General features: G+C 33.7%; 4 protein-coding genes and 1 long non-coding RNA gene across 6 annotated transcripts in view; 1 reads left to right on the top strand and 4 right to left on the bottom strand.

Annotated features, from left to right (window-relative positions):
* Positions 1–3,284, bottom strand: part of LOC144839292 (uncharacterized) — a 42,138-nt gene extending 38,854 nt beyond the window's left edge. The window contains exons 1-5 of the mRNA XM_078694609.1: positions 3,093–3,284; positions 2,172–2,308; positions 1,569–1,834; positions 491–704; positions 121–246 (exon numbers count right to left, since the gene is read on the bottom strand). Coding sequence (XP_078550735.1) covers positions 121–246; positions 491–704; positions 1,569–1,834; positions 2,172–2,308; positions 3,093–3,199 — 850 coding nt within the window. The 5' untranslated portion in view covers positions 3,200–3,284. The remainder of the gene's footprint in view (positions 1–120; positions 247–490; positions 705–1,568; positions 1,835–2,171; positions 2,309–3,092) is intronic.
* Positions 3,177–8,741, bottom strand: LOC144840712 (uncharacterized). The gene is made up of 8 exons (XR_013611947.1): positions 8,670–8,741; positions 7,981–8,079; positions 6,986–7,075; positions 6,608–6,703; positions 5,106–5,204; positions 4,838–4,930; positions 3,764–3,805; positions 3,177–3,303 (listed from the first exon to the last, which is right to left on the bottom strand). It is a non-coding gene; the product is annotated as an uncharacterized LOC144840712 (long non-coding RNA).
* On the bottom strand, positions 6,597–9,529 carry LOC144839291 (netrin-G2-like). The gene is made up of 4 exons (XM_078694607.1): positions 9,478–9,529; positions 7,981–8,079; positions 6,986–7,075; positions 6,597–6,703 (listed from the first exon to the last, which is right to left on the bottom strand). Exons 1-4 carry the CDS (start codon positions 9,527–9,529, stop codon positions 6,597–6,599), a joined length of 348 nt encoding a protein of 115 aa, XP_078550733.1.
* A 5,977-nt stretch (positions 9,530–15,506) lies between these two features.
* LOC144840701 (uncharacterized) lies at positions 15,507–17,634 on the top strand. Its single transcript, XM_078696666.1, has one exon. It carries the CDS (start codon positions 15,559–15,561, stop codon positions 16,981–16,983), a length of 1,425 nt encoding a protein of 474 aa, XP_078552792.1. The 5' UTR covers positions 15,507–15,558; the 3' UTR covers positions 16,984–17,634.
* A 1,997-nt stretch (positions 17,635–19,631) lies between these two features.
* LOC144840706 (aquaporin-11-like) lies at positions 19,632–24,353 on the bottom strand. 2 transcript variants are annotated; one of them, XM_078696673.1, is made up of 4 exons: positions 24,213–24,353; positions 22,973–23,614; positions 21,295–21,423; positions 19,632–20,971 (listed from the first exon to the last, which is right to left on the bottom strand). In XM_078696673.1, the coding sequence occupies exons 2-4, from the start codon at positions 23,553–23,555 to the stop codon at positions 20,952–20,954; spliced, it is 732 nt and encodes a 243-aa protein (XP_078552799.1). In that variant the 5' UTR covers positions 23,556–23,614; positions 24,213–24,353; the 3' UTR covers positions 19,632–20,951. The 2 variants fall into 2 exon arrangements, with proteins under 2 accessions (XP_078552799.1, XP_078552798.1); XM_078696672.1 differs by having other exon boundaries at positions 19,632–21,423.
* Between the last annotated feature and the right edge of the window lie 1,468 nt (positions 24,354–25,821).

Here is a 25,821-nt window from a genome sequence, read left to right as displayed (position 1 = left end):
AGATCGAACTTCAGATTAGGTTCAGCATTTCTTGTCACCATTTTAGGCCAAAAAAAATTGCAGTCTCCTTCACGCATCAACAATTCACATCCCAGTAACACACTAAACAAACTTTCTTACCTTCAGGACAAAAACACCCATCGATGCAATGATCTTCACATTCAGCATCATAGCGAGCATTTTCACAAGTACGAGGACAAACGGAACCGCATTCTGAATGAATATGATCGAGAGGACAGTCCACACCTAAAAAATAACCATTGATTGTCAAATTATTTTATAGAAACTGACGCAAATTGTAAATTTAAATTTCATAAACTATGAACAGGAATGTTAAAACTGATCCAATAAAAGCATTTTATCGGAATCGGTTAAACCCCATTTCCACAGAAACTTTATCAGTTAGTTATCGGCTAATTTTCATCAGTTAGTTATTGGTTAATTTTTGGTTGCAAAAACACAGCCTTAGATACATACAGGGGATACTTACTGCAGAAATATGGACTACGCCAATTAAGAGTGATTCCTTGTGCAGCACACGCTCTTGAGTATTGTGCAATGGCATCACACTCACAGATCTCATATGAATCAAAATCACATGAGCACATGTGGTACATGCATAGGCCGTGGTAAGCTTCTATGTCCACATGGCCATGACAAGCGCTGAATACGTCAGATCTCAAGTAGTCACAGCGAAGTGTGGCCTGAAATTAAACACTTAAACAATCACCAACAGACAATTAATATTGTATTGCCCCTCAAAAATATGGAAAATGAAAATAGACAAAATTAGACTTTGAATAGTCCAAACAATTACAGTTTTTCCAGGTAAAATGTTGATCCAATATTACCTGATATTATGACATATTAAAACAAATTATAAACAATCTATTGTTCAGGTGGACAATATATTTATAAATAAAGCAGATGATAAACATATGTCTTGTAGAAGTTGGTAGTTTTTTTATATTATTATTATTGATTTTTTTTTTTTATTGATTGATTATTTGATCTGATTATTTCTTACAACACGTTTCTGCAATATTGTTATTTTCGTTTAAGGGTTTAACAATAGTTAGAAGCCCAGATAACAATATAATACTAAAGGTAAGGAACATACAAGTGGTTTTAAGTCAATCTAATCCACAACCTGATTTTGATATCTTATTTTAAATATTTTTAATGAGTGAGGTCCACTTTTCACGATTGCATACTCTCAGAACGCGTGTTTCAATTATAAGTAGAATATGTGTGTCTAAGATTCATTTTTACTGCCCTTTTCCCATTCACTGATGGAAATCTGGATGTTTGCTAAAAATGACAAAGCAGAAGTTTTACCAACAGCTAATAAAACAGCAATACACCATGAGTGAGTACTCATGAAATTACATTACATTCACATACTACTCTAACTCTCCCGATAATAAAAGTGCTTACGGTAACACCAATAGCTTATTATAAATACACAAACAGGATAAAGCGTAAGCAAAATGAAGTTACTAATTATAATAATACTAAAATCATTAGTAGAATCATTTCTATTAAATACAACAGAAACCGGTACTTACCATTTTAATATAGTCAGGCTTAGATGCAAGTGCGGCACAAGGGTGTGAAGACTCTGGATTTACATCCAAGCACTCTTCCTCGCCAGTCTGCATACTATTACCAAACTCTACATCTGATGTTGCTAAATAGTTGTACCTAGGGTACATAAGAAGGTCGTTGCTGGAGTCAAAATCAAAATTTCCACACATTCCACACAACTTTCCACTGTAGAACGTAGACATATACATGTATACACTGGCTGAACCATCAAATTTGATTACAGCATCTAATAAAAACAAAATTCAATTGGATGATCATTTAGATTCATTGCAATTCATTGGAGAAATATAATAGATTCTGAATTAAATTCACAGACGGCTTCAAGGTGGGGTATTACAGACCATTAGGTCAAGTTCAAATCTGCCTTCAAATACCTCATGAACCTCAATTTCAAAATCATGGACATGCTAATGATTGTGATCATTTTATTATTCCGGATGAGGAACAAGTACTATTTCCATGCTTCTTAATTTTGATAAGAAAGTTAATACTGTATTGATTGACTGCATCACTTTTAATACAAACACACACACTTTCACAATATAAATTTGTAAACAAATTACCAACTAGTCCGTAGAAAAATGTATAATCTCCCTTTTTCTCAATTTTGATGCCATTATAAGCAAAAGGAACTTCAACACGAACTTTGTTGAGATGAACAATATTATTTGGAAGCAAATGGAATTCATCTTCACCCGAACTAAAAAAAAAGAATAGTTCAATGAATAAAGACTTGTAGCCACCTATGGAAGGCTGATGGATGTAATTATTTGGGCTCAGATGGGTAGCAGCGTGTACTCTTTCAAACACTAATCAAACTTATTTTAGTCTTCTACACTGTCTGATTTCAACATAGCACCCTATCAGGTATCCTAAAGTACTGATTTGTTTGCCTACTGTATCTCCACCCTTTAACAACACAATTAAAGTCCACTAACAATGGAAGTGTGATGCATAAAATATACAATTAGAGCAATCATCAATTGTGATTTCGTCAGGAAAAAAAAATAGATCAAGAATTGTGACCTATGCATACGTTGCTTGCAAGCACAGGAATTTATAGAATAATTAATATAAAATAAAATAAACATTTAAAATAAAAAATGAAAACACAACTATTGTGTTTCATTTTTTTATTTCGAGTACTTCACTTATTATAAGTAACGTACTCGAAATATGACAAAAATGCAATTCTATGCTAAAAGATAATCAGATGATTTTTTAGACAATGTTTTCTAATGGCCACTTCTAAATCTCTGTCTACACTATGAAACTAGTTTGACAAAATAAGTGTGATGTGACCAAATATGATGGTGATATGCCTAAATATGTCCATATATGGACATATTTTGGTCACACAAAGTTTGATAGTGTAGACAGAGCTTAATTTTGTCAAAACTTGATCAGGAAGTTTGACATAATCTTGCTAATAGATGACCAGGCAGATATACAGGCAGATAGACCAGGATGATGTAATAACTCACTGTATATGTACTGCATATTTACAAACATTACCCTCCTCATCACAACTGTATTTCGTATCGATGTCTACACGAAATGATGTTGGATCATCGCTGCATTCAGAAATCATAGTATATAAGCATTTTCCAGGAAAAACGATGGTTCGATGATCAAATGTACTAATGTGTGAGCCACAACATGCCGAGCACACACCAGTCATATTATACGGGTCAACTATAAATAAAGTACATTTATTATTATTTATTATAAAATAAAATGCTAATATGTAATACTCTGTGATACAAATGAGATGCTGTATTACCAAATATTCCTATGATTATAGATACAAGAGAGAGTATTGAGAATCGGGTAAAAATCACACATTACAAACATGCGAGAGTATGCGTCGATACAACATTTTCATTTGCAATGATCTGATACTCTAAACAGGCTTTTGTTTATATCTGGTTCCAGAAGATCAAGATAAGGGAAGTGTAATACCTCTACACTTACGAACTGGACCAACCAAGGGCTGGAATTAGAGTCTAATTTGTATGGTGACTCCCAACATAGTTCGCACAAATCATTCATCATTAAAGTTGGGAACATTTGGATCTAAGAAAAGTCTGGTTTTGGCATAGTTTTCCTTTACAAATATTGAGTCGACTGCATATCAATATAAACATATACATACCAGTAAAGTTGAAGAGAGAATCACCATGATCAAATTTGATAGCTGAAATAAATGTTTATAGAATAACACATAATTGATACAAATATAATTCTATTCACAAAAAAAAAAATAGCAAGTAAATCAACACATTCAGTGTTACTGTTAGGCGATTAAAACTCAAACTTCACCATAATTCAAGTAAAAATGTTTTTTGTATCTGCCTCATAAACTTAAATTAAAAAGATAAAATCATACTTCAGTGCAATAAGAACATTTAGTCTCTGCAGAAACTGCAGTAGACGAATATTATTTGCATGATTCCTTAATAAAACAATGCAAAGATATATTACTCAAAAATTGGATCAAGAAAAACATTATTTATCTGAAAAAATCTATAATTTAAAGAAAACGATAGTCAAATTGGCTGCCAGACAATGTGCTTTTGGTTGAATATAACCGTTTATTTTGTCTTTTTGTAGGCCTAATTAAAAAAATTATTTTGGGTTTTTTTTCTTCTTACGGAAGTGATTAACATCATTAAAACTACAAAATGATCAGATACATCTTTAAATATAAAGTACAATACTATTCTATGCAAAATATTCTGTATAGAAGATTTGCCTATGTACATTTTTATTTTATTCTGGAATATCTGCACTCTCACTCATGAGGAGGTTGGAAGCATATTGATCGAAATGTCAAGAAATTCAACAGTTCTTCTCAGAATTATATGTTGTGTACCGTAAACATTATATCAATATAATTATACATTTTTTTCTTTAATTGAATAAAGAGATATTGAACTTATTTGATACTTGAGAGCAATTATGCGTATACAAATAATGTATGTCTATGAGTTGGCTAATAAGAATATTTCATAAGATCAACTGATCTATTTCTAGAAAGCAAATTTGAATTAGAACCATTATCACTATTAGAAATCACTTTTAATTAGGTAGAACTTACTAAAAAACAGCACATGATGGCTAATTAACCAAAATAAAATGGCAGGGATACACTCAGGTGTTATGGGATAACATGTAAGTCCAAGACCTACCTGTGCCAAATTTAAAAAAAAAATAAAAAACAAATTACCTTTTTCGCAACTAACTCCATCATATCCAGAGAAACATACACATTCATTTGGCTGTTCACAAATACCATTGTAACAGCCACTTTCACAGATTGCTGTAAATAAAAAATAAAAAATAATCGTCTATTAGATATTTTCGTTCATATTGATCAAAATTAAGAAATTTAAAAAACAGCATTGTAGACATATTATTTCCACACTAAAAAATTAAAGAAGACGAAAACTATTTTAGCATCTGACGGAATACGAGTTATTAGTACTGAATCATACCTGATGCACACGTTTCACCTTCCCATCCTTCAGAACATTCACAATGATCGGTAGCTGTACACTCTCCATGTATGCAGGGCTGACTACAGGTTATTGTGCCTGTAGAGAAATCATAATCATACATTTTGTTATTTAAAAAAAACATGAAAAGAGCTTGCGATATTGTTTAAAGTATTGCAAATACAAAAATAGTAATCAATTCTGCTAGCCTCTGAATGTGATCGAAAATAAATAATTAAATAAAAAACAATATTAATTATACGATACAGATTTATAAACTAGCAAGAATTTGATTTTTTTCTAAAAAGTGGAGCTCCCCTCAGCGTTTGTTATGTTTAAGTATGATTAATTAAAAGTGATTACACAAAAAAAAAATATGGCAACATTTTCCAAAAACTCTAAAATTTCTAAAAAAAATCGGTTAGAAAATAGTGTTTTTTTACACTTTTACAGTAACTTAGGGGTTATTAGTTTACAATACGTCACGAAACGCGTTACACTTGGCGATGGACGCGTTTTGTTCGTCGGTGAATGCGTTGGTGTAACGAAGAGCAACTATTCATCCACATCCTATCATGGTGGCCAATGGTGGCGCACCGAGGTTGGGTGGTGACAAAATTCACTGTTGTAAGGCTATCAGTAGACTTGGGCTATCAGCCGAGCTAGGGAACTAGGCTAAGCAGCATCGGTACATACCAAGATACTCTAGTAGGCCTAGGCCAAGCTTGATTGAATATATACTAATAGCCACGTCTTTCTCAGATCTGTTTCAATTTGACATTTTAGTAATAATCTCATAATCACATTATTACACTGTGAAACATGATAGGGTACTCACATGCTGAATGTTTAAAATATACTTTTCGGCCGTCACAAATAACATCGCGACGATAGCAAACAGATCGCAATAAGTGTGATCATGAAAAATGTCATGTGATCATATTCCCTAGCATACTCAAAAAAAAAACCCATTTGCACCCTAAAAATGGGGAAAGTGTCTATTTACGCAAAATTGCGCAATGTATACGCGATAAAAAAAATACCAGAAATAGAAACATTTTAAAAAATTGTTTAGGAATATTCAAATATACCCCTCTTTTGCATGTAAAAGAATAGAAAATAAAAGGTATCCCGCAAAAACGCAAAACGGCTTTTCAAGCAAATCGTACTCATTGAAAACAATTTCGAAAAAATAAGTATGAGGGATGATATTTTTAAGTAACAGTTGAAATGTATGAACAATAGAAATTTTCTGGGTGGAGCTTCACTTAGGCGAGTCAAAAATAATATGGAAACATAGGCCTAATATCTTCCATATGAATATGCCTACCAAAATTACATTATAGATTGAATTTATTCTTTTTAGGGCAATTCTGAAGCTTTGAAAATGTCATGTTTAAGTAGCCTTGCATTAAACGTAGCATCTAGAGCGTTCACATTAACATTAAGATATTGAAAATATTATTGTTAGAATGTATCTTGACATTTAAATTATAGCTTACTGATTTCACAGCGAGTTCCAGCAAAACTTGTTGGACATTCACACCTATTGTTTTCAATACAAGTACCCTGGTTCTCACATGGAGGATCACAGTATCCTATAATAAAATACAATAAATAACATTTAATTTATTTTGACTCTTCAAAGATATAAAATACCATAAAATGAAAAAACAAATACACAAACACTGGATTTCCCAAAAGTGAACGTATCACTATCTTTTAAAAGCTCTGTCTACACTACCAAACTTTCAAAAAACAAAAACTTTGATGTTTCCATTTACATGAACAACGTTATTAAAACATTGACAAGAAACAAGATAAACAAATTATTGGAATTTGATTGCAGAAGAAATTTAAAGATAAGTCATTTGTCTTACGTGTCTCACAGTTTACGCCCGTCCAGTGTTCAGTACAACTACAGATACCGCCAAAGCAACTGGCACCATTCAAACAGTGATCACATGACACTGAAACAAATATATCATGAAGATTGAGTTCATACTCATGAAACAGCCTGTAGTGCAATAAAATGTTCAGTTGGTAATTTACTACCGTCTTTCATTTATTTATATTTGGCTCTACATTTTGTATCGAGCACTTTCGCTTTCATGATCTGCGTTAAATTCACCACGATTTATATCATGATAATTATAATTATTAGTTATTTTTTTTCAATGCAAGAGAATCCTCCTTTTTTATACTTACGTACGTGGTGGAAAAGTTTATGTTAGCGCTTAACGACACATGGTAAACAGTCTTTCACATTTATTTTTGATGTTTATTACAGTACACTAATTTACAGTATTAATTGATGGCAAGGATCTTGCACTTAGAAGTTTTCAGTTCTATTTTGCAAGACCATTTTACATACAACATAAACACAATACACTAAACACAAATAAAATATTAATAAAAGTAAAAAAAAACAGAAACGTCATTTCCTATAAATTATACAATTTAGTGTTGCTCATCTATATCTCCACAACGAAATATTCATAGGAATAGTTGACAATAGCACCCCATGTGCAACATATTTTATTTTATTTCAATTCGCAATCAACAGCGGGGAGCCCGTCATTTACAGACTGTAATACATAAAAAAAACAAGACAAAAGAACATTGACAAGGTCCACAAAAACCAATTACAAACAATTATTAATTGGATTTAAATAAAGATAAACAGTTAGGCCCTAAAGAAAATATCATCAACAGTGGAGTCAATGGAGATTAGTGTAAGGTTATTTTTTGGTATAATATGCTAGGCGATACAATGTGATGCTATATCAAAAACTATTCCTTATAATAATTTCTTCTTCTTTTCCATAAGTATAATATAATGTGGATCAAATCAGGTTATGTGTTTGTCACTTACGTTCATCACAAAGGGCACCAGTATAGCCTGTTCCTACGCAATTACATTGGTTAGGAGACACACATATACCATCATTTCTACACTTTGGGTCGCAGAGAGCTGTACAAAAAAAACCATTTCATTAACTTTAAAATGCAATCGTTTTGTTAGACACATTAAAGAAAGAATATGAACAAATTGTGATGTGATTTTAAAGACATTTTATCTTGAAGTAAGCCTACTAAACCGTTCGTCGTTGCGTTCTACACGTCATCCGATAAAGTTAACAGCGAAAGCTGATGACTGAGACAACCCGCTTGAATAAACGTACATTAGGCCTATTGCTATTAAAATAGTACATTTATAACTTTATTTGTCGTTCAACATTATGATGTTGTACTCGAGCTGTTAACCAGATGTCTTCGTATTATTGTGTGCGGGTATTGTGTACCACATTAAAAAAACACCCGTAAATTCGTTTTAATCGTCAATAATCAATTGTCTAACTAAACCTCATTATTAGGTGTTAGAAATCAGTATCGACAGTATGTATCAACTTTCTAAAATTGAATAATTTAGAAGTTACGCGCGATTTACCGAATGTTTATACCCTTACGAAAATTCATATCAGATGTAGGGATGCAGATTGTATGCAAAAATACATTTTTTTAGAAAGCGTTTTGTACATGTATTTGAGATAGTCAAGTTACCTTCATTGCAGTTTTCTCCACTCCAACCATCACAGCATACAGTAGTGGTTTCCTCGACTATTCTAGTTTTTTCAATCGGTTGTAGTCTTGACTGAGGTCTTTAAGACAAAATGTTTACAGTTATGCCACTGCTGGTCTATAACATTCAGGGAAGTGGTTATCAAACAATCAATAAGGCTGACTGTGTGTTAAATTGTGCTGATACACAGCAAATAAAAATGCACGGTTGTTGACTACCTTGCCCATATACAACAATTAATTATTTCTACTATTATGTAATATTTAATGGTGATATAATACTATTGGGGTACATTCAGCTTTTTAAAAACAGTTTTAGAATTGTGTGTAGGCCTAAAACGAGGCTGGAAATACACTGCGTCCAATATCTGAGCTTTGCTTTTTATAGGATATCGAAAGCGCTTTGACAAAATCACTTACATTTTACTGTAATTAAACTTTATTATATAAACACCTAAATAAATTCTTGACATTTGATTGGACTATAGCATTGTGGGCGCTTAACCTTTGACAAAATCGCTTAAAATGTACAGTAATTAAATTTTATTATACACCTAAATAAATTCCTGTCATTTGCTTGGACTACAGTATTGTGGACACATGATAACAGTAACGCCTTGCGCATAATGACATGAATTAATATTTGTTGGTGGAAGACCTGAACTACGCGAACGCCACCTACATTAACAGCAACAATCGGAAAGGCCATAATTGTGTGACGATGAAATAACTAAATTACATGATGATACAGACTAAAACAACACACAAAAAATAAAATGTAGGTAAATACCTTCTTTAGATGTTATAAAAAATGGGTATTCAGTAATCTCATAAACATTCATTATTATTTTTAATTTATACGAACCTCTGGACTACACACGTCTTATCATTATCGTTGTGGTCATCCACTACATCATCTACCTCAACTTCAGAACAAGGAACCACTTTTTTGATATATTCATTAATCACGATGGTTTCATTGTACAGTTCTTCTTTCGTTGAACGCTGTGTACAAAAATGTGATTCTCCTTGAGCTCTAAGCAAAAAAAAATGCGCTTGCAGTCAAACATACATAAATATAAAATAACACCGAGTGCGGATAACTAATTATAAATATGAAAAAAAAAACAACCAGAGAGATAAAGGTAAGCCTCAAAAGGTCCTTTTATTCTTTATTCCTTATTTCAAGCCAACAGTGTAAAACACCAATAACAGGTTGAAAATAAAATAATTAAACTATAAAATATAAGCCAATATAAATATATACAAAAATGTAAATAAGATTATTTAAATATGATCTTCATTACAGAAGAGAATACCCTTAGCACTCTGTAAAGAGATTCAAACCAACACCAGTTATTCTGCTCACTTTTTAATCAGAAGATTAATCTTTGTTGAAAGCAATTCCTCCCCATTCCGTTAAGCAATAACAACTCCAAACTCCACAAATAACTGGCGTATCGAAAATGGTGATGATTTTGTTACTAACATTAAAAGCGTTCATTTCCTTAAGGCAGTACATTCGAATATTTAATTTCAATGAAACATTAATTAAATCTTGCTAATTCACAGACATAATAATACATTGGTTAGTGACATAATTGGATATTTGCCTAGTAACGAACAAATTGACAATGGAAAAGCTGCTTTCTCAAGTCCTAAAAACGAAACTATTTTATCCTTCCGGAGGACAGAGTATGTAGGCCTAATATTTATGTCTATCTCGGTGTCTAGGAAAATTAATATTCAATCCCTCAAATGGAATTTTAATTACAACCCGAATTTCAAGGGCCGCGCCACCCCAAACACCATAAAAACATTTTTTTTTTAAAATTAGTTGTTGCAAAGATAAGAAAATTAATAGACATTAATAGCCTCTAGTTGAAAATGATAAAATTCCATACACTTACCTTGTAATCGGAATCAAGCTGCAGACGATAACTGCCAAACACGCAATCAACGTGTAACGCGCCATAATGGACGCTTTTCGTGCGTTACTTTGTCGAATAATCTACAAAATATCACAGGAATTGTTTTCCGAGTGAAATAATTCACTTAAAAATTACCTCTTGGTTGGTTAGAATCCCAGTATAAACACTAGGTTCATTAAACATTATCCAACCAGCGCATGGTTTTATACCAAATCATTTAAATCTAACAGACGGTTTATTGGTGGAAAGTATAGCGTTCTAGTTTGACGTCACTAGTTTTGGAACATTGTTGATCTGATTGGTTGAACACTTATTTTTGAATATTACAATTTGCTGATACTGCAAAATGTGTGTTTGCTAAAGAACAGCTGTTGTTGATTGTTGGAAACCGAAACTTTTGTCAATATTAGTAAGTAAAATTTAGTACACTTTATTGACTAGTTTGCTTAGATTTTGGCATACAGATGGACATGTGTATAGTTATCTATTTAGTTACATCAGCATGTATATCCTAAGGCACAAGTTGTATTGATTATCGATACTGCCGTTTTGTGTCCGCAAAGAGAAGTTAATTTCATCAATACACTGAAGAAACTCATTTAAACACACCCTGGAATAAAACAAATCTATAGATCCAGATGTTACAAATGTCTAAACTGCACTATAGAATATTGTTGAAAACGTTTAGCTCTTACGTATACATACGTACAGTTTAGACGTAATAATTATTGTATTATACTGATACTGATAATATTTTATTGTCCATAGTAATATAAATGGAAATTTATTTTAAATTGGCATGAAATATACAAAAAAAAAATACTATACAAATTCAGAAGATTACAACTAAATACACAAATATACATTAAAAGCTAGGTTATGTATAATACATACAGATTAAAAGCTTGTATCATAACATTATTAAAACTATTAAAAATACAAAAAGGAAGAACTGCACAATGATACGTTAACACTACAGTTTCCTATCTTTTTTGCAGTGAGTTTATCAAAATGTATGACGTTGGCTATCATGGTGTAACGGGATCGGTTCGTTCTTGTCTTAGGGACACAGAGCCTACCACTTCGGGATCGAATAAACTGATCATTTAGGGGATGACTGACATCACCCATTATTATAGTAAACATTTTTTTTAACTTAATGCAAACGCCGAGTGGTGGACAAATATATATATAACTACAGACTCATTTTGGACACCTCTATTCAGGGGACACTCTGTTCGGTATCGAAGGTATCCCTTTGATTCTACACATACCTAAATTAACGATGCGCTATCTTTATGGAACTCAAGACAAATATATACACTTTTAGATAAATTTAAGATAAATGTTATAAATTAGTAGTAGTGTGTGTTAATTTCTAATAATTTTCAATATAAATTGACTGTTCTTTCCCCTGAGAAAAAGTAAGTTTAATATTATTACATTGCTCTGTTATTTCCTCTATTTTAACCCTATCAACTTTCCGCTCCCTTTCTTCGTTCATGGGTCTTGTGTTGCAATTTACAATTATTATAATATCGATAATGTCGAAATGTTTTCCAAGTTTTTCCAAGTAAAATATTTTTTTTTTTTCGATCTAATTTTTAGTCAAAGTGAATATCTATTATGTGACAGTAAAATGTCTCTAACTGTTTATACTAATTTGTTTTTATATATTATATATATATGTATTCTTACAAAAAGGGATGTGCCTATATATGGAAATGATGATGTCATATCAGTACCATATTCGGGCATATCACTACCATATTATTTGTGCGCATCAAACTAGTTTGATAGTGTAGACAGAGGTTTACGCCTCTGGTCTCTTACGACATATGACGCTTTCCACTATTTTATTCCATTTTGCTCTGCTATGGGCAAGATGGGGATAAAACAATCTTCTAAATCATATTATATATAACATGTAACCTCAATAGTATAAGAGTGCAATAACCACGTTCTCTCGCGTCCAGATTACTAACTGTTGTTCTATACCAATTCTACTTGTAACTTCTACTTTATTCTGCAGGTTGTACGCCGGTAATTTCAGTAGTTTAAAATTACTTGATTGATTGATTGATATATTATATAACTGTTTTTTTTAGAATAAATATAATATCTATCTATTATAGGCCTAATGGTGCGAATCTGCGAGTAGGCCTATTTTTTTTCTAAACATACATTACACACAGCCGTCGAATAAGGCATACAATTAATTTAGGCCTAGAAGAATATACTTTTGATTTCAAAATTCGTATAACAGATGGGAAAAGTACAATATTGATTTTGACTCTAGGTTGTGTGGGTACACTGACGTCCAACCAATACTGATGTTTGACATTCTGTGGCGGATGTCAGCTAATAATGATATTCAATCCGAATAATAAAAACAGTCTTTCCACAGCCATGATCAATAGATCGATATCAACATAATTGTTGAAGATACGAGGATCAATATCTGCACCTGACATATCAAAACGTAATTTCTAGAAGAAATTCTGACGGATGTAAAATAGGCCTATAATTATTATCTATTTATTTTAATTCTTTAAAAAAAAACACGTTTGCAGTTATTTGTAAATTGTACAGAATGAATTCTATCATGTGCGCCCGATGAGCCGAATTGCGGAAGTTCTCGGTGTAATCTGGTGTACGGTACAACTGAGAATTTTCTCACAGAAAAATAATCCGCATGATATGCGCATTTATATTTACAGAACATAAATTCCGGGTGAATCCGAAGGACCGGATGCGGAACCGAAAAAAGTAACGCACGGCAACCGACAAGAACGTCACGCTCAAAAGAATTTCGACATCATTACCAAGTCATGCGTGTAACGAAGGCAACTTGATTTAACACAATCACCTTGGAAAGAATGTATATAACAATGTTGATTAAATCTTACTAATATCTGTATCGATAAACAACAGGTGTTATTTATTTAACTGTAGATTCATAAAGTTCATAAACATGTTTGTTTACTTTTAGTTAATTGATACAATATTGGTTGACTCTACTAGCGATCTATAATGGGAGACTTGGCTAAATTATATCAAAAACGAAACTTTGTGGTTGGTGGCACATAATAGGTCAGTTTTCCGGTTCGCTGAACTTACAGTTATAAATTCTACCTATTGTTACTGTGTGACTTTTAGTAGGATTCTTCTTATTGTAATTGATCACATCTCTTACTATTTGCGCATAGAGCGGTAAGCGTAATAATACGATAACATATGTAAGTCCTTCGTGCGCATCCAAACGCTGATGAAATAATAAGGATTTGTACGTGTGCGCCAATATTGATTTGTACGGTCGCGCGTAAACATTCTACCTCTTTGTTATGTCAAATAAAGCATCTTCTCAATGGTCTGTCTTTCAAAAGCCTTGCCTTTTATGGTGGGTGATTTGCTCCATTCTTAAGGGTCTTTCACACCTGTTCCGGCACGGTTTCCGGTCCGGCGCCGGAAAATCCAATCGAACGTCAATGTTTCGTTTTCACGCGGCTACGCGCATATCGATTGGCGCATAGCCGCGTGGAGCGTCGTGAAAACGAAACATTGATGTTCGATTCGCCGGACCGGAACCGTGCCGGAACAGGTGTGAAAGACCCTTTAATCAAGTTATTATTACAGTTATTATGAATTTAGGTGAGAAATAAATGTTTTTTTATTGGACGTTGCCAATTGACTTTTACTCATACGAACAACGTAATATACGTAATGTGTAAAAAATAAACAAAACACAAATTTTAAAACAAACAATGTAACAATACACAATGTCGTGTGAATGTGCAATACCATATTTGGAAGTGAATGCCGTAAGCTTATCCGGAGACAGTGCATACATAAACAGCTTCTATTAATCCGAAGCGCTATCAGTATTTTTTTTTATTATTTCAGTTGTTTATATAAATTTAATTATTTTCATTGACACTTCGAAAGATAATTCCCATACCATATTGTTTGTCGAATAACACACACCTGTGAAAACATAACACGGTGTAGTTTGGCACGCATTTAGGTATAGAACAAAGAAAGTATTATTTTTTTGGGGAAAAGGACAATTTAAGTCAGATGGTATGTTTTCCCCAAACCATGACAAATGAAGATCAATAAAATATGACTTTTTATAGGTAATTTTGCAGTTTTAATAATAGTTAATCTGTGAGGGTGTGTGGCGCAGTGTGTTGGATTACTGATCAAGACGTAACATTGTGCTGATTACTAGCTATACATTATGGGAGTTTCGATGACCTGGGAAATAATGTGATGTGCTTAAAAGCATTGTGCAATAGGCGCTATTTAAGAATGAATATTATTAGGCCTATTATCATTAATTAATTCCGTAGAAAAAAAACACCAAATCAAAATTGACTATGTTTTGACTAAATTATAGTTTAAAAGGTGTTTTTCGATCCAATTTTTGGTTAAAGTGAAAAATTATTTTGTGACATTGAAAAGGCATATTCAACTTAAAAATAAAAATAAAAATTCAGGGGGACAATATATCTTGAAAGTTCACTTGACATCAAATTAAAACACCTTGCATGCAATACAACAGATAAAGTGGGCCTAAATTGAACCATAGCTGAATAGCATTGTCACAAAGCATGACAATGGTTTGAACTGCGGTAAATTTGTGACGAATTGGATTCAATGAGGCATAATGATAATTTCTTAAACTTTATATGGTGGTTGAACTTTCCCAGGGTGATTTAAAATGACGAAATAAAAGCTTAGACTGTAAGAAAACATATGACTAATGAATGTATAAATAATAATTCATAGTAAGTAAGTAAACACCATTCTTATATAAATCGCAACAACACTACTACTACAGTATACTCTATCAGTATTTGAAGAAAGTTGTCAAGGCCTGTTACAAGAAGAGGTTTTTTTGTTGCATTTTCGGTATCTAAATTGAGATTGGTATCAGAATGGAAATTACAACGTTCTGTAGTTATGTCCTATGCATATTATTACTGCTGATGAGGCGGTGTTCTTCTGTATACACAGAAACAGAGTGTATTACAGATAAAGGAACTATTAACTGCTTGGAGTTTAAGGCACCGGGCTTTCACCACGAGATCAGATGTTTGAACAAAGATCTTCACGAAATCCCAAGATGTGACCCAAATGTGGAATATTTGAATTTAAGAAAGAATCACATCGATGATTTGTCAAAAGGTTTAGACCACTACCTCTCTCTCAAGGTATTGAATCTGGAAAATAATCGAATAAAGAGTGTAGCGATAGAATGGAACCACATGTCTTCATTGAAAGAACTGGTGTTGCCTCATAACCGTATTTCTAGTCTTGAAGACAATGCTTTTAAAGGACTAAGTGCCATTCAAGAGATTAACCTGTCTTCAAACCGATTGATGTCGATTGGTAACTCTACCTTTCAAGACACGATTACTTTGAGAAAATTATACCTTGGAAATAACTCTTTATCTTCTATACCATGGAGAACATTCTACAACACAGAATTGTCAGTTTTAGATTTGTCAAGGAACAAACTGGAGCATATTTCTCACCAGTTATTCAATTATTGCCCACATCTTACGACGTTGAACCTGAGATATAATTGGTTGACCGAATTTCCAGCAGTTTTTGTGAAAGTCTTTCCTTTTGAGTTATTCGATCTTTCTGACAATGTCTTTGAATGTAATTGCAACGAAAACACATTTGAGTTATCAGATAGTTTCAGTATGCATAGTTGCGAAAAGTGGAAAGATCCTACTTGTCGGAACGGTAAGCATTTTAGAACATTAAGAACACAATGCAGTAAAAAATACATTGATGCTGAAGATAAAGCCGAGTTTACGCACACAAAAGATGGTTACCATTCACATGATAACGATCCCTTAAAGATAGTAATGATTTTGTTCATGGGCTTTATCATCATTCTGTTTATTACAAAAGTTATCTGTTCAAAATGTAAACACAATAGAAGAAACGTTCACGCGCAATGTGAAAATTGCGTTTATCCAACAACCGAGAGCGACGTAACACAAAGCAACGATGATTGCCGATGCGTTAACATAAGTGAGGTTGACGCAATCCATAACAAATGCGTTCAGAAGTTCCTTAACTTAAATCCGTTCAATTGTAATAAAGGATATCAACACACGTGTAGCACATATAGCGAAACCCCATCAACGGTAACCGCAGGAAATCAACATTCATTGTCTTCTTTGGTAAATGAAACCCACTTGTCTACAGAACATCAGCAAATAACTTTGCCTGACAAAACTCAAACCAACTGCTCACATCACCACCGATATTTTGAATATACTTCAACGGATAGTTTTGAGCAGTTAGTGTGCTTAACATGTAGCGCTAAAGCAAGCATAGTTTAGCTTCAGTGGTCCTGTTACCCGATTATTTAAAAAATAGTCTAACAGGAGAGTAGCGGAAAACTGTCACTTTGATGATGTGCTTAACAAGCCCTGTCAACTTATACAATACAATAAAACCGTGATTTAAAAAATATAGATAAGAAAAACATGCTATTTATAAAATGTCAGCAACAATGTTAAAAGTTAGAATTAATTTAAAAAACACAAGTACCGTAACTGGTCCATAACATAGGCAAAATTGAAAATCAATACATTTTTGCTTTAAACTGTGCTTAAACTTTGAATCTCCAATGAGATTATTCAGTATCACAGGAACATTTCGTAATACAGAATATAATGTAAAAATAACGAGGTGACTCTATCACGTAATGTTAGGTTAAGGGTTACTGTTGGTTATAGTATAATATGACAATAAGTGATACACCTGAATCAAATACGATGCTTTACATTATGGAATGTTCCAATGATATTGGGACTTCTAGATACAGTACAGAGAATCGAGAGGTCCTGAAATGATAGCGTTCTTAACGATTATTTTACGATGACAACACTGAATATACACTGTTTGACAAAGGCATGTTTTAACCATTACTGGTTAAATTAATACTCGCATGCATTACAAAATAATACTGTATAATTATACTGTTAACATTAAAGATGTATTGTCCCCCAAAAACATGAAAAATGAAGATTATTTAAATCATACTTTGAATAGGTTATTTTGTAGTTTTAATAAAGTTAATCACTTCCGTAGAAAAAAAAACTGGAAAAAATGTTTTCAATTATAAAATAACATAATAAATTGTTAAATTCAACCAAAAATCCATTGTCTGGCAGCCAACTTGACAGTTTTTGGATAAAATTACATTTTTTTTCAGGTAAATACATTTTTTAGATCCAATTTTTGGTCAAAATGGATAACTATTATGTGACATTAAAATGGAATATTCAACAACAAAAAATGAAAAATTATTTTTCAGGGGGGACAATACATCTTTTCCCATAGCAACGACAGCAATCACATACGATTGTTCAAACGAATAATCCATCGCTCGTGATTGGTCAAATCACGTACGTTACGCTTTCGTCCTTGCATTGCGTATCTAGTGGGAATCAAGCTTTAGTGCTGAATTTATCCTAATTTTGTTCTATATTTTTGCACTGTAAATTTCGAAATGTAAGGGCGGTTATGGTTCGTATACTTGATTGTAATAAATATTGGTGTAATAGAAATAATAGATTTCACAAAGAATAAAACAGACAATATGTTTTTAAAATATTGTATAGAATTTATTATTTATTATAGTAAAACTCCCAATGACCCAACGTTAGAATTTCAATCACAGCAAAACACAAAAATGTATCAGAACATATCGACAAAGATTGCAGAGTGTAGGCCTAAATTCAACTTTCAAACTTTTTAAGATTGAGTTTTCGAAGCGCAAACCTTAATTTACCAACATGCACCTCGTCAGTATGAATTCTGATCATTATATAAAAACCCTAATACGCATGCGCGGCAAATATGGATACGTTTCTTTTTACGAAGTGTAAGTCACTCGGTGGGCGTTTCCTAATACAGTATTCGAAAAGTATAATTACGACACGCTACGTGTGCCAACATGTTTCTTTTTGCGAATATTAACACAAATCGCTGTCTTACCACTATATTGCAGTAGTTACGCGATGCAGCATATTGGTAGATTTGCGTTTCGAAAACTCCTTTTACACAATAATATAAAACGTTCAATTGAAAACAAACTTAAAATAGTAAATATTTCTACAGTAATGTAAGCACCATTAAACCACTTAACTGTAACGAAATGTCCAAACAAAAGGTTTCAGCATGAACAATGGAATGTAGAAAAAAAAATGTAATCACTATCATATATTTGAATAAAAAAGAAAACGATAGCAAGCAGGAAATTATATATTCGTGTCATATCTTATTTTTGGTTACATAATAAACGTGTAGTCATTGCACACTGGTGTGTTGAATTGATTTTAACCTCTTTGTCATCGGAATGGTTTAAAAGCAACATAAGGAGGGATGATAAAAAAAATTGTTGGTGTGGTCAAAGCAAATTGTTGGATGCAAGTGGGTGTGATTAAGGCAAGCAGTTTGGATGGACTGGCGAATTTAGTCAAATCAAGAAGGTTGGGGTGCGGGAGGGTGTGGTTAAAGCAATAAGGTTGGATTAACTGGTGGGTGTGGTTAAAGAAAGAATGTATGGTAAACTGGTGGGTGTGGTCAAAGCACGTACGTTTATGGAGTGGTGGATGTGGTTAAAGAAGGTATGGTGAACTGATGGGTGTGGTTAAAGAAAGAAGGTATGGTAAACTGGTGTGGTCAAAGCACGTACGTTTAATGGAGTGGTGGGTGTGGTTAAAGAAAGAAGGTATGGTGAACTGGTTGGTGTGGTTAAAGAAAGAAGGTATGGTGAACTGGTGGCTGTGGTCAAAGCACTTACGTTTAATGGAGTGGTGGGTGTGGTTAAAGAAAGAAGGTATGGTAAACTGGTGGGTGTGGTTAAAAAAAGAAGGTATGGTGAACTGGTGGGTGTGGTCAAAGCACGTACGTTTAATGGAGTGGTGGGTGTGGTTAAAGAAAGTATGGTGAACTGGTTGGTGTGGTTAAAGAAAGAAGGTATGGTGAACTGGTGGCTGTGGTCAAAGCACTTACGTTTAATGGAGTGGTGGGTGTGGTTAAAGAAAGAAGGTATGGTGAACTGGTGGGTGTGGTTAAAGAAAGAAGGTATAATGAACTGGTGGGTGTGGTCAAAGCACGTACGTTTAATGGAGTGGTGGGTGTGGTTAAAGAAAGTATGGTGAACTGGTGGGTGTGGTCAAAGAAAGAAGGTATGGTGAACTGGTGGGTGTAATTAAATAAAGAAGGTATGGTGAACTGGTGGGTGTGGTCAAAGCAAGAATGCTGAGATGAACTGGTGGGTGTGGTCAAAGGAATAATGATGGGATGAATTGGTGGGCGTGGTCAAAGCAAATGAATATTTCGAAGGCAACTTTTATGAAACTTTGTCGTCTGATATTGAGAAAACCATTGTACAACGCAGTTTGATTCTGATGCATCCAAGATCGTTTAGTACCAAACTTAAACTAAATACTAGAAAACTAATCTGCAACCTCTGGATATGAGTGGTTTGCATGGATATTTTGCAGTTAATAATAAATTAAAAATATAAACTGTAATAACACTATCAAACTAGTATGACAAAAAAGATATGATGTGCCCAGATTTCGTAGTGATATGACGTCATCATGTCGAATTGGGCACATCACATTTTATTGTCAAATACAGTTTGATAGTGTGGACAGACACTAGAATGTTTACAAAAGTCTGATCAAGTTTCCTAGTAAAGCCTATATAGTCACTATCTATAATATGAATAAACGAATATAGAGGGCGGTGTGATTCTTTAAACTACAAAATAAACCCTACACCATTTAGTTCAACTTAAATTAGTAATGCACTTGGATGATTTTAATTATTAAATTCATATTATATTTTTATTCTTATAAAAGATATGAAAAATGATTAAGATAAAAAATATTACCACCAAAAATATTGAAAATTTATGAATAAATTAGAAAAGTTTGAAAGCACATCAAAAACTATTTTTATATAATATGTAAAGGAACAAAAAAACTCTTATAATGCTACGCGCCCTATAAATCCATGGACGCCATTCGGGCGGACAAAATACCCGGATGAACATACGTTATAGCGCTTTCTATTTTGATTTAAAATGTAAATGGTTTAAATGTTGTGGTCTGCCTCGAAGTATGTGTGGTTTACATTGACATGCTTGGTTAGACAACTTCATTCTTTGACCAAAACATCATACAATATTGCCTTGACAATGACTTATTCTAGTTCAAACTTGTCCGCCGGAATAGTTGGCATCCATAGATTACAAATGCAGTTATCTATCTTGCGCCGCTACGCGGTGCTACACAATCTGTGATAAAACTGGCACGAATTTTGTATAATTTGCAAAAGTTTCTTACTTTACGGATCACACTTTATGGTCTAAGCAGACATTAAACATTAAGTGAGTAGTGATATTTCGGCCGATTCTTGATACTGTATTTAAAATGGGTACAGTATCATAGGCAAATGCTGTGATACAGTGTCCCACGTTTACTGAAATAATAAGATCTACCCACTACTAACCCTCTTCATGGACCGCTTGCCATTGTGACCATTGACATTAGTTGTTTCTACAGGACCAGTATCTTTAACATCATCATCGAAAATAATTTCGTTCAAAATATATTGAAACAAAAACATACTTAGTAGAACTCCAAGGAAAGGTCCGCACCAGTAGACAAGGACGTGCTCATGTATTTGGTGGTCCTTGCAGTTGAATGCTAGGGATGTGGCTAATGCTGGGTTGAACATCATACCTGTCCATTCCATGCCTAAACAAGATAAAACAATAGGTCACAGGTAAAAACATGAATTTGATTTGAGCTGACATGAAGCATGTGGTGTAATATATGCTTGTACTGTATCTATAATTTGCACAACTTTAATTCTGTTACATGTGATAGATAGGGTCATAAGCCTAACAATACTGTACAGCTGTCACATGTGATACATATACAGTATTTGCTAAGTATGTATGATACTGGAAATAAATACCATAAAAAGAAATTACAGAATACTGTAATTCAGGTTTGAGTGGTGCATTGTGACTGGTGTATCCAATTCGGGACTTGAATTCACCTTAGCAAACTAGACATTTTCTAGTTAGATTTTTCATATTTGGTACTGTACTTGAAAAACTACTAATGGTTGAATATTTTCCATTTTTAATCAATTTCTTTAAATTCAACATAGAATAAATAAGTTTATATTGTTTTGCTTCCATATTCGATGGCTTGCCCCTCACTTTCGAGGTTGATTGTGTTGACTATCTATCTTCTATATTTTATCATGATAGCCTATTGACGAATAATGAATTTTGCGTACAAGTCACGAATCAAGAATTAATCATGTGCTATTTGCTTGTCAAATCAAATTCAACTTGTGATTTATTTATCAGAGACCTTTACTTTAAGGATTTAATCGTTTGTACTCCATATCAAAATGCAGCATTTATCAAAATGTAATACCCATCATCGTCTTAGATTTTCATCTCAAAGTATACATGTAAAATTTGAATGTGGGCACTTAATGTGTGTAATTTATGAGAAAGAAACATTTTACAACTCTGGTTCACAATACTGTCAATGGTTTAGTAGTAATATATTGATTCGAAAACCGCACACCTAACGAACAAATACCATATATCCTCGGGTATAATCCCACACATTTTATGTCTGATTTCAGGCATATCCCCATGTATACTTCTAGTATTGACTTTTGGCCTGGTTGTAGGCCTTTCACTAGCATGAGTTTTTATAAGAAAATGCTTACAAATCATTTTTTTTCCTGAACCAAGGTTTCCCTGGGTATACAGTAGTCTCACCCCATAAAGTCGGCCCAATTTTGTGTTCTAGTGGGGTGGGACTATACCAGAGGATACACGGTAATCAACCAGCAGGTTGATATTTTTATGCTAAGTTCTAATCTCTTACTTGTGCAAAGGTGTTTATGTAATGTTTTTGAGCAACTGGATGGAACTGCGAGCGCTTATGATTGACATTCCTGGTCACGCGCACGACATGTAGTTGCACATGCTTATGATAACATCAAACTAATCGCTGCTAGTCGCACTTAGCCATTCTGCATGTCTGACACACGTTTCCAGAAATCAGAAAAAGTATAACATGTTTAAACTCAATAAACATATTATTTTTAGTTACTAGTTTTGTTCAGTTGCTCGGAGCGCTTATGCCAACACGGTTGAGATGTGTCAACATAAGCCCACTTTAATCAAAAGACAATCCCAGTTTAAAAAAACTATTCCTCATAATGATGGTGGAGAAATACTCATTATTTTGCAACACAACTAATCATACATACCTGTTAATGTTACCATTACAGTGGTAAAAGAATTGACAATGTTGTAGAATCGTTGTCCACCTATCCCCATGCCAGCTATACAGCGTGCTGTACTAGTGGCCAACATCTCCGCCAAGACTCCTTCAAGTATGGACACCTTCAGTGGGTTATCACATGACAGGTCCAAAATTTCAGCTTGCATTGTATGCATTTCAGTCGGTGCAAACATTTTCCATATCAACATTACGTAACGGTAGGCTAACAATCCACCGATAATTTGCAAACACATTTTCGTAACACCTTCTGCGATTGAACATTTTCGTTTAACCATCAGTTCAAATATTCTGGCTGGATTTCCGGAGGCATCAAAGGTCAAACTATAAGCGAAGATGAGCATAAATAGCACGACAGCGTATACAGTGATACTATAGCCGGAGAATACAACGCTGTTTTCATATACGCAGGCTACTAACTGAAAAGTGCACAATAGTTCGGCAATGTATGTGTAAACATTTTGTGGAAGACATTTACGTAACACTTTACGCAATAGGTATGATACTACAAAGATTCCAGTAAAGGAGGCAAAGGATATCAATATACTCATTGTTTCCAACACAGTTGGTTACTTATGTACACTGGCTTTGTATCTTATACTGTATAAATCTGTTAAAACAAAGATATACGATTTTATATATTAGTCATCAGTACAAAGTGCAATTTGTTTCCTAGTAAAATTATATGACTGCTCTGTTAATTCCAAACACAACAAAACCAAAGTATTTCTCGCCTAAAATTAAAAGCAGAAACCATTGCTGTGCAGAGAGATACTTATAATATGCGAACAAAAATTGGAATAGTCTGGGTGTGGTGGGACAACAGACTAACATTAGGAAAATGTCTAACTTTAAAAAAAGTTGTAAATAAAATGTAGAGATTGCATCCTGTACAGGAGGATCATAGGCCTATGCCCCTATTTTGAATTAGACATTACATGAATAAAGACAGGATTTATACCTCCATCCATGCCTAGAGCGTTTGAAAATCATTTACGTGTTCTAGTCCCGGGTCCCGTCCTAAGCTACCTACGCGAGCCTGCTGTAGCACGACCGCCCATAGCCTGCCGCTGAAAGAGGAAGAAAGGTCAGCCACCTAACTATAGGCCTAGGCCTAGGCCTAGCTAGTCTAGGCTAGGCCTACCACAGACGCGAGCAGAGGCATACGCAGAATGTACAAATGAAATGTAAACGCATTTTTAACAAACCTAGATGAAAACCTTCTCTGAATAAGATAGTTAAAATGCTAATGTTCGTTAACAAATAAGCATATCTGTGCTGTGATCTGTGTAGCATACAATCTCGTCGCGATAAAGCATTCGTTTTTATTTGACCTCGTGTTTACAATAACAACGTTGCGTCATAATAGTTGGCTTGGAAAGCGGAAGTGAAAGGTAACACGTCCGCAACAAAACAAGGGACTTATTACTGCCCTGGGAAATTGTACAGCCCCACCCACTTTATACCAGCGGTCACGTGTAGGAGGCCTAACAGAGGGAAACAAAACATCTTCAATGGTCCCTTTTGAAATGAAACTTTTTATATTTTATTACTGCCTTTCCGCTGAAAAGTTTGCCGACATTTCCGCTTGGGCTGCTCCGTGTAAATCTCTTTTACTAGTTTCTTAATCCAGTCTGATCTTTCAAGTTCTTTAAGTTGTTTCATGTCTTTCTTGGTTTTCAATTGTCCGGGATACTTAATGTCTGTATTATGCTTATAAAGGGTGAGTAGGTCGTTGCTTAGAGTTATTGGTAGGGTGGTTCTCGGTCTTCCTCGAAATTTTATATTGGTAGTGTTGCTGAAATAATTCTTATTACTGTGTTGGCTGGTGTACATGGGTCTTGTCTAAGTATGTGACCCAATAGTCTCCATCTTTGCGTCGACTATTTCTAATGAAATCGGTTTTGTTCCTGTTCTTCTGTATAAATTTATGTTCGATATCCTGTCTGGGAACTCGGATACCTATGATTTTGCGAAGTTGCTGTCTGTGAAATGTGTCGAGTTTATGTGCTTCTTCTTTTGTGAAATGAAACTATGCTCGATAAAGCAATTAATAATAATAATTATTTTTTATAGGCTAAAATTCATACTGTCAAATCATCGATATTTGTTTCATCTTTCATTATCATTTATTATATAATTATAACACCTTAATATTTTCCTGTCATTTGATTGGACGATTGTGGTCGATCGTTTAATAGTACCTTTTTTCGTGTACGAAAAAAGAAATCTTTTTGCGTTTCGAAAATATTTTTTTATAAATTATACTATTGCTTTTGAAATACAACAGCGCCACCTACTTTGTACTTTCGCCGCGAAGAATTGAATGTTACGACTGGTTCGCGATGTCAGTACATTTTTGGAGAGATGTAGGCCTACTAATTTAGATCAAAAAGGCATTTAAATTAGCTTTAGATCATTTGTAGGATTGTAGGAACATCTCTACAAGACGTGGAAACGTTGGAAAAAACATAATAGCCTAGTTTCGTATTTGATATCTGCCTTTCAGTCTAGCTAGTAGTAGTAGGCCTAGTAGGCCTAAGCCTTTAGTATTAGGCTAGGCCTATAGGCATTTAGCCTTGCTAGGCGTTTGATTGTTTGGTCGTTTGTTGAAATATTAACATTACAGTAGATGTGTTTTTAAAACCATATAAATACAATATTTAATATATTATTAAAAACCAAATGTTATCGTTTTAATCAATGTGAATCAAATGTAGGCCTAATAGGCTAGGCCTACATTTTATTTGATTCAAATGACAGGAATCTATAAGATGTTATATAAAATGATGAATGAATGTTATATTCGTGTAATGG

Source organism: Antedon bifida, chromosome 4 (genome assembly GCF_963402885.1).
Source record: "Antedon bifida chromosome 4, ecAntBifi1.1, whole genome shotgun sequence".
NCBI classification, from domain to species: Eukaryota; Metazoa; Echinodermata; class Crinoidea; order Comatulida; family Antedonidae; genus Antedon; species Antedon bifida.
This window is presented reverse-complemented; position numbering and strand designations above follow the sequence as displayed.

Coding starts and splice junctions, on each gene's coding strand:
- LOC144840701 (XM_078696666.1), top strand. CDS start 15,559: ATGGAAATTACAACGTTCTGTAGTTATGTCCTATGCATATTATTACTG.
- LOC144840706 (XM_078696672.1), bottom strand. CDS start 23,555: ATGAGTATATTGATATCCTTTGCCTCCTTTACTGGAATCTTTGTAGTA. Junction 21,424..22,972: donor TGTAATGGTAACATTAACAG/GTATGTATGATT, acceptor TATCTTGTTTAG/GCATGGAATGGACAGGTATG.
- LOC144839291 (XM_078694607.1), bottom strand. CDS start 9,529: ATGAATGTTTATGAGATTACTGAATACCCATTTTTTATAACATCTAAA. Junction 8,080..9,477: donor TTTTATAACATCTAAAGAAG/GTATTTACCTAC, acceptor TTTTTTGTACAG/CTCTCTGCGACCCAAAGTGT. Junction 6,704..6,985: donor GGGCGTAAACTGTGAGACAC/GTAAGACAAATG, acceptor ATTTTATTATAG/GATACTGTGATCCTCCATGT.